At 39.0% G+C, this 12386-nt stretch overlaps 2 protein-coding genes across 3 annotated transcripts in view; both read left to right on the top strand.

Annotated features, from left to right (window-relative positions):
- ABHD10 (abhydrolase domain containing 10, depalmitoylase) lies at positions 1–8186 on the top strand. 2 transcript variants are annotated; one of them, XM_054215399.1, is made up of 5 exons: positions 1–157; positions 3653–3836; positions 4633–4744; positions 5663–5800; positions 6872–8186. In XM_054215399.1, exons 1-5 carry the CDS (start codon positions 43–45, stop codon positions 7211–7213), a joined length of 891 nt encoding a protein of 296 aa, XP_054071374.1. In that variant the 5' UTR covers positions 1–42; the 3' UTR covers positions 7214–8186. The 2 variants fall into 2 exon arrangements, with proteins under 2 accessions (XP_054071374.1, XP_054071384.1); XM_054215409.1 differs by lacking the exon at positions 1–157 and adding an exon at positions 1623–2297.
- Positions 7295–12386, top strand: part of TAGLN3 (transgelin 3) — a 22216-nt gene continuing 17124 nt past the window's right edge. The window contains exon 1 of the mRNA XM_054215421.1: positions 7295–7367. The gene's annotated coding sequence lies outside the window, so the exon portion shown is untranslated. The remainder of the gene's footprint in view (positions 7368–12386) is intronic.

The raw sequence follows: 12386 nt of genomic DNA, 5'->3' as shown, positions 1-12386 counted from the left end.
GCGCCTGCGCAGTGAGGCGCCTGCCCGCCGTGAGCGGCGGCTATGGCGGCGGTGGCGCGGTCGCTGCGGGGGTTGGTACGAGGCGGTGGTGGCTGCCGTCGTGCCTCGTCCATGGCGATGTTGCTGTCGCCGCTGAGGGCGGTCCCGGGGCTCCCGGGTAAGGGCAGGGCTCCGGGGCACCTCTGCTGGCGCTCCGCCGCCGTTCCTCCTCCTCCGCCGGCCTGGGATCCCGGGGGAGAAGGAGGTGTCAGTCAGTCAGAGGGGAGAGGATGCGTGTTTGTGGCGGGTGTATTGCCGCGTGTGATGGTCGTGGGGAAGGGTGTTTGCTGTCGGGGCGGGCGGCAGGAGGCGGCAGCCGCTCCTCCCCTTCAGCGCCCCGTTTCGGTCGGGAGCGGCCAGGGCCCCCGGGGGAGGTGGGGATGTTAAACTCCGCTCTTCTCCGAGCGGCTGGGTTTCCGACAGGCTTTTTTTTTCTCCTGCCGAGGCTGCGGGGGGTGGTTGGGTGTCCGTGGGCAGGGGAGGGCAGGTGTGCGTGTCTGCAGAGCAGCTGCTTTCCCAGGCGTGGAAATCGGAGCAACTGCGCCTGCTCGCTTGCTTGGATGTGAAACAGGCCTGCGTCTGAGCAGCTGAAAAGCTCCCTTTTGAGCGAGATGATCCTCAGCCCAAACACATAGTGCCCCTTCTTGCTGTTCTAGACTCTGCTTGTCTGGCTTGTTGAGGTTATTCATTGCCTTAAATTTGACAGGCGCCTGCTCTTCTTGATGAGGTATTGAACCTCATCTGAGGTTGCTCGATGTAGAAGTGAGTAACACTTACTTGCCGTTAAGGGTGCGTGTTTTGAATCTGCATAAAACGTGAATGCAGTGGGCTTTTTGTTGATGGTTTTTCTTTCCGCGTGTTTAAAGTGGTAGTGTGGTCAGAGTAGATGGCTATTGAGTGTGCCATTAGGTGCTCTGAGACTGGGCTAAGCAGCAGTTGCTGCTGGCAGAACTGGTGGCCTTCTTACTCCTGTAGCATAGCCAATTGCATGCAATGAGGTATGGAGAACGTTGAGTCCACTATCTACCAGAGCTGCGTTAATTTGCTGCTGCTGTTGGCAGTGGGTAGGTCACAGTGCTGGAGTGTTCCCAGGGTTGTTCAGAGGATTTCTTTGGCTTTGACGTGTAGGTGCTGGTCTCAGTCACAGTTTCTGTTGGTCATAATGCAATTAAAATTGCGCAGTGATTCTGATATGAAGAGAGTTCCATAGCATCAGGCAAGGGTCCTGTGGTCTTCCTGTAGCTAGCTCCTGCTGTCTGTAACTCGCTTTTATAAATACTAAGTACCTCCTTGCACCCTTCAGCAGTGCTTCCCTGCTCTTGCCAAGGCCTTTCACTGAAATTGGGATGAAAAATTACTGTGTAGTGGCTCAGTTATCGATGTTTTTGTGTGTCTAAAGGGAAGTCTGAGAGCATGACTCCAGTGAGCCTTGCTTTTGGATTGGCTAGGGTGGTTGCCTTAGAGTTATTCTGCATTATTCAGGTTGGGATTGCTGCTGGTGCCCTTGAAGGGTCAAAACAGTTTGAGGACACTTCCAGAGTGCTGCAGGATGGAAAAACAGTGACTTCAGAGGTGGTTATCGGGGCTTATGGGGGAGAAAAATACTCCTAATTCTTTTCCTATGAAGTTTAGCACTTCCTGGTGTATCTCCTCTGTTGCTGGCAGGTGAACAAATGACTGGCATACTGATAGACACACACACAACTTTACTGTGGCATTTATTCCCCTTTATGGTAAACAATGCATGAATAGGATAAAGAACTGTCCCATTGTTTCAGGAAAGATTTAATGGTTTTACTTACAGTTCAAATGGTATAATTTCTGTTAGACTGTAGGAAAGTGCTGGATACTAGCTGCATCCTGTGTCTGTTATGCATCCACATTGACCCACACACATGCAAATTTAAAACCAAACAAAACCCAAACCTCTCTGATAGTAAGAAAACATAACTCAAAGCTGCAAAACAGTTAAGTGGTGTGATACTGTCGCAGTCTTTTTTTTGCAGTATTTATCCCGTTATTATACCAATAGGAAGCTCTGATGTATTGTTTGGGGTTGCATAGTTTTTGTACCCTGCTATTGATTTATGGTATTGAAGAACCAGTCGTCTTCTAGTCTAAGAATTAAGAGTATCAAAGTCTTAGAAGTCTCGACCAAGGTTTCAGTTTAACAAATTATCTTGCCGAGTGGGATAGTAGAATGGATTAAGTGTCCATAACACCTCTCTACAAGTCACTGGTCCTCACCCACAGTAGAGGTACAAATAACTGCTAAACATAGATTAAATACTGTAGCAGCTGTTGAGATTCAGTAGTTATTAATTAGATAGCATTTCCTTTGTTAATCATTTTTCCTTGTTTGAAACCAACTCGGGTTTTTTTCATGGTTATTAATGTAAATAACAGAGTCCAACTTAGTGTTCGCTTTCCAAATGTGTCTGGTTTGTTATTTTGAACTAAAACAAAATAATTTTAACTTTATGCTTATAGGAAAACTTCTTTCTCATGTAATACGTTGCAGATCGCTTTGACAGAAGTTCTAAATGATCTTTCATTTTTTAAGTAGTGGCAAAATATTTAGGTTTACAAAGTGTTATTTCATTCTGTTTAAACAGAACAGTCTGAGTACTAGACTAATGTAACCTCTCCAGCAAGAATATACTAAAACATGTAATGAGATATTTGTCCCTCTTTTGGAGGTGCGTAAGAAAACCATACTTTTACAATTCTGTTTCTTCTTATGTGTTTAATGTATTGCTGTGTATTTACAGAAGATGTAGCTTTATTTTGTTTTTTACCTTCTGTGCTTCATATCTCAGGAAAAGACTGATGTTAAGATGGCATAGTGAGCCTTTTCTTCCAGTGTTCCTGGCAATAATCTGTAATTTAAGCAGAAATAGCTGTTGATTATATGGTGAAAAAGGATAGATGTCACTTACTTCATTCGGTTTTAAACAAAGCTAATGTTGTTTTATGTTCGTCATGTTGTTTTATGTTCGTCATGTTGAAAAAGTTAGAAGATTCTTTCCCAATTCCTGCTTTTGAACTTACCCATTTCTACATCTCCATAGGTCTTGTGGATCTGTAGTTTTGATGCAGATGCAATTTTGTCCTCCCGTTTTCATTTTAATCAAAAATTTATCACCTCATGTACTTGTGAACTTACCATTGCACAGAGTACTTTAGTCCCAAAATTATATTTTTTGAAATTCAGTCTGGAAAAAACAAAAATTTAAACTACACAGATGAAAAATCTTACCATTTCATGTGAAATGGGTAGCATATTCAAGATGGTATAAAACATGAGTAGAAATGAAGTATAGGAAATCTTAGCATTTGTCTTCAGTTGACCACTTTGCTAATTGCTGAGTGAACTCCTTACATGGTTGACATTTAATGATTTGAGAATGAATCACAATCAGCTTTCCCTTTCAGGTTGATCAATACTAGTTAGTCATTAAAGAACATAGGAGATTTTTTTTTTTTTTCTCGTGAGCCAAAGTATCTTATTTTCACATAATATACCTATAGTTCCCCAATCCTATTTTTATAAAACATTAGTATTTCTGCCAAGGTTATCATGATGATTGTACTAAATAGCTCTTTTTATTAGTTTGCAGGCTGAAATCGTCAGTCAGCTTTCTTACTCGACCAGATCGACCAAATCTTGCTTATCATAAACTAAAAGGCAGGAATCCAGGGGTTATTTTCCTTCCAGGCTTTAATTCAAATATGAATGGTCGGAAAGCAGCTGCCCTCGAAGATTTCTGCAACTCTCTAGGTCATGCCTTCATCAGGTACATTCCAAGCGTTGTTCTTGAGAAAATGAAACTAATATCATGGGGTAGGCGAAAGGGTAGACTTTGGCATTTGGATTGGAATGCATGCTGTGCTGTACACAAGCTAAGAAGTATCTTCCTTCCATTTCAAATGTAGGAATTCTATCTGTAGCGAGACTGAGGTAAATCAGGAGAATATATCCTGAAAGTAATTCAGAAAATTATCTAACAAATTTCTGTAGTCTAGCTAGTGCCATGCGTTACATGAAGGCTATAGGCACAAAAATGAAAAAGATAGGACCTGGAGTTCTAACTACTTAAGTTACCACTCTAAGCATGCTTCTTAACTGCCAGTTCTTGTTAAGTTACCCAGTGCCTTCTGTGGTTTTAGAAGAATATGCATATGCTTGGTGATACTCTCCTTTGATAGACTAGGTTGAATACCGAGTTTCCTAAGTCTTCGAATTTGGGTATAGCATTTGAAAGAGAGCTTCTACTTTTAAAAAATACTTTTAAAATTGAAGTATTTGGGGGTTTTTGTCTGTAAGGGAAATTCTTTGTCTGGGAGATATCCTGTTAAATTTGGATATTGTTATACCAAATGATAAGAGAATGCTGCATTGCTTAGTTGCATGTATTGTGTTTAAACCTCTTTTCATCTGATTTCTGGTGCTAGTGATATACAGCACCAAGTAAGAAAATATTCAATGTGGTATCTTGTCCCCATTTAATTTGATTAAGCGGTACTGTTTACTTAGTTTCTGTGTTGCTGTAGACAGTACTGTGACTTTCATTTTGATGTTTACTTTTTCAGATTTGATTATACAGGATGTGGAAGTTCAGGTGGTAAATTTGAGGAGTGTACAATTGGGAAGTGGAGAAAAGATGTTCTGTCCATACTGGATGAACTTACAGATGGACCACAGGTTGTATGTTATTTTTAAACATAGAATGCTTTTTATCTTCAAGGTAGAACATTAATCAAAAATATGCCATAATAGCTCTGGTCAACAGTAGCTTCTGTTTAACAACTGACACCTGCTCACTTTCAAGCTGAATCATTTGAGAGGTCATATTTGTAAGACCTCTTTTGCAAGCAGGTACATCACAAAATCATGGAAACAAGGGTGGCAGGACCTCCTGGAGGTCGTTTATTAGAGCCTCCTGCTCAGAGCAGGGCTGTCATCCCAGGGAGTCTGAGAAAGCCTCGTGGTGGAGCTTCCACCTGACGGGGTTCCAGTGCAGCGCAGCCCTCTTCATGAAAAAGTGTTTCACTGTCCCGTGCTGATACATTAATTAAAGGATATGCAGGGATGTTACAAGTTAAAATACTCTATGTGATAAAATAGCTTTAAAAAAAACCCAAACTAGTAGAAGCAGCATTTGACTTCTTCAGTTACTTTAAAAATGACTGTGAGAAACCTGAAATCTTGTGCAATCTGGGAATGCCTAGTTGTGTTTAAAACAGTTTTATATTATGAATTGCTTTTGACCTCTTTCACTGCACTGAGCCTTTACCATGTGCGTTTATTTTAAGAAGGAAACATAAAGTATGTATGTGATACTGAATTGTTTCAACTCTGATTTCGTTTACAGTGTTTCAGTCTCAGACAGCAATAACCAGCCATGCCAAACAAAAAGAATAATAAAATACCAGATCCTGTGGTGCTTACTCAGGCAAAATTTCCACCGGAAGTGACAGCAGTTCTGCCTGGGTAAGGACAGCAGGATTATGCCCAAGGTTTAAGTAGTTAAACAAAATGAAAACTGATATTTTGTAGAAAAATAAAAAAATTGTTAGCAGCTTCCTGTAAAATGATCGTGTATTTTCTCTTTTTTTTCAGATTCTGGTGGGCTCCAGCATGGGTGGATGGCTGATGCTTCATGCTGCAATAGCACGCCCGGATAAAGTAGCTGCTCTAGTTGGAGTAGCTGTAGCAGCAGACCATTTTGTAACAGCTTTTAAGAAGCTTCCCATTGAGGTAAATGTTAATGATTGGCCTTTGTGCAATCTGAAAATCTATCAGGCGTTTAAGAAATTCTGTTGTTCAAGGTGTATTTTTCCTGCAAGTCTTTCAGTAAGTTTTCTCCGTGGTGGAGGTAAGCTGAAAGTTTGCATTGATCTAGAAGTCTGAAAAGTGTTGTGCTTCCAGTATGAAGTTAGTGGGAGCACTACCTAGAATGTGTTATATTACTGTGGCATATAGGACATGAAGTTGGGTCCCTGCTGTTCAGCAGTCCATTAGATTTCAGTGTTGGATATCTTATATTTGCATTCAAATTGGATTCTTGTGCTTTCAGGGATGGAGAAGTAGCTGCTAAAGTAATTGAGAAGAGATTGGATGAGATCAGTCTGACACAGGTTATGTGTGTAGAAAGGGAATTCTTCAGACTAGTGTTTGTAAAGACTAAGATTTAGGTGGTGGGAAGTCTCTTTCTGAGTTGCTTCCTTGATGGTGATAATGTCCAGTCTTCAGGAAAGTAAATCTGATGTTCTCATGTGACAAATAAATATGGCAATAAATAACTTCAGAATAATATTTTCCTGATATTTTTTGGTTTTTTCTAAGACATTTCATAGTGTCAGTATTGCAATTTAAGATTAAGGTAAGATTCTGGAAATACAGTATTTTAGATGCAGCTATTGTGGCAAAGACTGAAAAGAGTGATCATTGGAAAATTCTCTTTTCCTACGATTCTCCTTATTTGAGGGTCAGTGAAGTGATTGAAACCAAAGAAGCTCACTGTTCATGGCTGCTATACCTCTTTTTCTCTCTGATAGATTCTGGCTAAGAAACTTAATTTCATTGGTGAATCCTAACTAGATTAATTTGCATGAGAGACATGCAGAGTAGCTTTTGTGACATGGTAGGGGCTATGTCTTCTCATTCGCTGGAAGGCGAACAAGAATATGCTTTCTCTGCTAAAAAAATGAACAAAGTGAAATTTTATACCTGTGGAAGTTTTACTGCATTTAGAACAGAAATAAGTTCAGGCACTCTAAAGAACATGTAACGTATGTCTTGTCTATTCTTTGCTCTCTTTTTTTATAGGCACAAAAAGAAATAGAAGAAAAAGGTGAATGGAAGTTTCCAACAAAGCATAATGAGGAAGGATATTACTCTGTGACATATGACTTTATCAGAGAAGCAGAAAATCACTGTGTGCTAAATAGTCCTATTCCTATAACGTGTCCCATACGACTTATTCATGGCATGAACGATGATGATGTCTCTTGGCAGATCTCTATGCAAGTTGCTGATCGTGTTTTGAGCAAAGATGTGGATGTTATCCTCCGCAAAACCGGCCAACATCGGATGAGTGAGAAGGAAGATACAAAACTTCTTGTGAATACAGTTGATGATTTAATTGACAAGCTGGCAACAGTAGCATAAGCTGCAGAGTAGCATAAGTGCATGAACTCTACACATGAGTCTTTTCCATGAGTAGCCAAAACCCTGTTCTTAACAAGATGATGCCAGGCCTGTGACTATCACAGTAGGAACCGAGCTTTTCTGCTGTTTCCTTACCTCCGTTTCATAAATACAGGTATTTTATTAATGCTGCATTTGCACAGAGAGTCCAAAATGCGAAGGAGCGCTGCTGTTGTGTTCAGAACCTCTCCTTTACCACTTAAACCTTTTTTCACAAGCTTCCTACACTTTTGTACTGAAATGTTGATTCATTTTTGTTACTATTGGCATGTACAGGAAAACCTTAATTTCCCGTGTCTTTGACACCTTTTTCACTATTGTCCTTTTGCTGTAACATTCTTGTATCTTATATCTGAAGCCATTTGTGCAAGGCAAAATACAGCTTGAGTGGTTACTGAAGTTCTTGTTATTAGAAATAGTGAATAACATGAAGCATAATAAACATATTTTAGATAAATTATTATATTGGTCTCAAGTACTGTTAAAATTGACAAGTGGAAGGCACACCCTGATGGTGTGCCTGGGGTACTACAGAAGTAAGAAGTTAACCTCTAGGAATGCAGAGCCTCAGAGTGCAGATAGAGCTCTTTTATCTATGCTTATGAGGAGGGTTTATGTCCTCTTCTCCAGGCTGTCTTTTCTTTGGGTCTACTATTAAGGGAACAATATATAATCTTGGTGTAAACTGAAACTGGATCAATACAGCGACTCTTTTGTAGTAACTTCTTTAAAGTGGGGAGTACAGCACCATAGGGCATGACTGCCTCTTTTCGGTGACTTGAGAACTGTAGATTACTAGGAACAGTGTCTTCCAGAGTTAGGAAATTGAGGTACATGAGTGCAAGCCTGAGAACTTGTAAATGAAACCTGATAGTTGGATAATTCTTGTAACGTAAATCCATAGAATTTAATAGTAAATTGATTTAATTGCAAATATGACTATTACCTGGTTTTTGTCCAAAAGTACAGTGCCATTCATAAACTTGAGAGATAGGAACTGAGGTGAGAGGCTGGAAATAGTTCAGACTGGCCTTAATATGAAACATCAGTCAAAGGTATGCAGTCATTTCTGGCTTTATTATTTTAAGTAGTAAATGGTATCACTATTGCTGCCTTAAAAGACTAAAGCTCCTGGGGGTAAGACATTTTTAGAGAGTTTGTTGTTTTCAGTGTTAGCATTGTCAGCAGAAGTACATTGTATAGAGCTTTGCTGAGGTGGTAGTTTTTAATTAAAAAAAACAAAACAAAAAAACAACAAAACAAAACAACCCTAGATTTCAGATGAGTTCCTGTGAAGTACAGTTTTATTTAGGCTTCAATACTGCAAAAATAAGAAACTGTGATGTAAAAAATTTGAATTCCCTTATGAGAGTAAAAAAGATGGCTCTAGTTTAGATGTAAACCTTCTAATTCAAGTGTACAAATTCCCTAGCTGAATTCTCAATTACTCTAGCTCAGCATACTTGTTTGAGGAATTATAACATTCCATAAAGTCTTGTTTCCAAGTACTTCTGTTTCTCAAGTAGACTTTTTTCTGTCTGTATGAGTATGCAATTCAATACTTTCTTAAGCTTTAAAACCTCTTGAATGTGCATTTTACTTTTGAGAAAAATTAGTTCACATGATCAGCCATTTCCATTACTGAAGGTTGAGCTGCATTCGTGTTTATGTATTGTTAAACACTTGTCGTCTTTATGTGCATTCATGTGTCTTGCATCTGATAAAACCTGAAAAATAAATTTTGTGAGTTTTAGTCAAATCAAAATTAAGTTACTTCAAAACTTTCTGCTCTTAGTTTACTTATGGCAATTTTTTAATCCACTTCCATCACATTTCTTAGACTGCTTTGTCTGGAAGAAGTTGAAAAAAGCGGACTGTTGTAATTCCAAAGTGATTAATTCTAATTAAGGACCAAAGTCACCAATTGTCATAGGTATACTTTTTCTTTACGCATAGTAAAGTTATTTCAGTAGCTGAAAAATTTTGAGCTATTTTTTTTAATTTAACCTGCAAACATTCAACTTAGCTATAACGCTTAAGACAGGGGAGAAGTCTTTATATGTCTGCATAAACTGTAGCTGTGTATTTCTGTTGAAAGAATTGCATTGTATTCATTCAAAGCTTCACCTTAGCCTTTATTGAATAATTGATATTTTTATGAGTAAGGTCTTTTTGTTATGATGCCTTAGAGCAAGATAACTGAAAACAAATGTGAATGGGGAGCAGCTGTGTGAGTAGTTTTCAGGGGTTTTTTTTCTTGTTTGATGGTGGTTTTTGGTGTTCGGTGTGGATTTCTCCCCCACCCATTATTGTGCTGCAATAACATTAGGTGGGAGAAGGCAGCATGACAGGGTTGACACAGTTGTTGGGGATACAAAACTGCAGCATCAATTGCTCAAACCACAGCATGACTAAAACTTAGTCCTAGGGAGGTTTTTTTGTGTGACACTTGTTTTGTAGTTATATCGGTTTTCCTTCTCTGCTTGCTAAATGGAGATCAGTGGTAGAATTTACATTACAGGTATGCCCAAAATTTGCTACATACAATGTAAATGCAAAGTGAGAGATGATACTTTCTTCATAGAGACAGTATTCCAGATAGGATTTTGAGATGCAATGAATGCTAGTGCCCGTCTCTCTGTGTTCATTTGCCATTTTATTTTGCGTTTTTTGCTTTGAGGTAGACCTTATGTAGACATACTTTTTCCTCTAATTTTGCCACAGTAGTTTCATTGGTATTTCTCCTTGCAAGCATAGTGTTTTCCTTGTGTTCATGCTGGAAATTACCTGCATTTTGATTACTGTCAACTTGGCATGCTCAAATGCATGAGAGAAGGGATAGATGATAAACAGGGAGATTTACATCCTACCCTTGACTAGCTCTTGACATATCAGTAAGTTTTGACAATCTTGAATAATGTAATAGTCACATGTTACGGTGTCATTCTGATTTTATGCAGTACCATGTTTTGTCCCCTGAGTTAATGCCTCTGGTATCTTTTTCATTTTTCCCAGTAGACGCCTAGATAGTGAATTATTTTCAATATTAGTCATGTTTAAAAACAAGCATTTCTTTCCTATGTAGAAATACTGTATTAAACTAGGGTACTATATATTTGGAAAGCTCTGCATGGTGCACATTTTTAAAATCCTTTGTAATGAATTCTTATGTTCTGTTCTTTTTCTTTTTTACGGACTTCTAATTTGCTGCCAGATACAAAGTATGTTTTGTGAATATATAACATACGTTTCTTCAACAATAAGCTTGATTCACACAAAACGATCAGTGTCTTATGCTTTCAAATTTAACAGCTCTGTCTTGTGCTGCCTTGGGGGGGGGTTGGTTTTCTCTGAACACCTTAATCTACACTTAGTTATTTTCAGTAGCACTCTTAGCTTAAGTTGTTAGCATTCTCATTGTCTTTCACTTTTGGCAGGTCTGAAAATGACTTCTAGGCTTATCTGTCACGGAGTGTAGTACAGACGTGTTGAGGCTGTTGCAGTACAAGGAAGCTCTGGACACTAACTGAGCAACTCAGCTGCTTGTGTTGTTGATTTTGATCAAACAATACTAGTTGAATAAGCACCTTGAGGTATTTATCTTCCTAAAGATATGCTTAAACTACATAACATTAACTCCTGCTAAGGAGTTACAGTCATTCAAGTTTCACGAGTAAATAACAAAAAGCTTTTATAGCTAGGCAGGAAGCTTGATTAGCATATAATACCAAAGAAGCATAGTTTTCATTAAAAAGAAATGAAAGCATTACCATCTGAGCTCAACTGTCCCTAGTCCTTGCCAACGTTTTTGTTTCAGATTTGTTGCAAAAATCAAACTACTTGAGACTTAACTTATGAAACAAACAAAAATTCGTTCTGAAAAGGAAGAAAATCGTGAGGCATGCTTTCCTGTGTTTGGGATTAAACTCTGCAATGGACCAGTATGTGTTGAAATAGTCTCTAAAGCTTATTCAATTTGTTTCCTAATAAACAAGTGCTCTTATTCTGTGTATATTGAGATGTACTAATGCAGTTTTATATACATGTATTTTTATCTTGTCAAGTATTCTACTTGTTCTGTCTCTTCAGTTGTTTGGCTTTGTGTTACACACTTTTTTTTCCTTTTTTCTTTTTTTGAGGTAAATGGTATTAAGTGTTTCATGTAGTTTCAATTTAGCTAACTTACTTTTTCTTGCATCAATGCTAAATACAAACAAAGCACTGTTCACAAAAGAACCTAGCTGGATAGGCCTTAGAATAACTGCCTCCTGCTGTTTCATTTTTATGCTAATTTTGATTATGTGCTCTCTTGGACATGCAGTTATTCAATGGGGCTAAGAGATTTATGGTGCCATACTTTTCATATCAAATTAAAACGTGCTTGGAGAGAAATTCTCAGCCAGCTATGTGACTGCAGCTGCTCAAATGTTTTCAATGCTCTAGTTGTACTGCAATACAGAGTTACAACATTTTCTGAACCAGTGCCTTGGTCATTAGGTACATTAGGTCTGTGCTTGTCATTTTACCTTGGTCCATAGCCCCTCCTTTGGGGGGGGGGCGGGAGTGGGTGGGAAAATCGTGTGCTAGGGAATTGTGAGATTTTAGTTTCCTTGATTTTTACGTTACTTGGCTGTGCTGTTATAGAGAGGCCTACCTTACCCTTTCAGATTTTTTTTTTCTTTTAAAGTGCTAAAAAATAATGTTAAAGGCTTCCCTGGAAATACAAGAGGGTTACGTGTTTCACCTGTCTCTTACGATCAGCAGTCTCTGCTTTGGGCTGATGGACAAATTCAGTCAGATGTGTGGGAATGCAGCATTTCACTAAAGCTTGGTGAAAATTCAACCACTGTGTAAGGAATGCATACAGAAATACCAAAAATCAGTGCACGCTCTTGCTCTTCCACCCTTGTTCTCAAGCCCAGCGGGAACAGGAATGGCAGAGGGAGCTCAGCTATTCTGTATAATAGCAGGCAGCTTGCTACATACATGGTTTTACTGTCACTGTGCATGTTGCTTTTCTCCTGGCAGGTGCTTTCTAGGGGAAGAGATTACTGTAACGGTTGGGAAGAAGAGACAGAGATGAAGGGCAAGAAAACTTGCTGCTCACAGATTTACTGCTCATAGGTCAGTTTAT

The sequence above is a fragment of the Rissa tridactyla genome, chromosome 1 (genome assembly GCF_028500815.1).
Source record: "Rissa tridactyla isolate bRisTri1 chromosome 1, bRisTri1.patW.cur.20221130, whole genome shotgun sequence".
Taxonomy (NCBI): Eukaryota; Metazoa; Chordata; class Aves; order Charadriiformes; family Laridae; genus Rissa; species Rissa tridactyla.
This window is presented reverse-complemented; position numbering and strand designations above follow the sequence as displayed.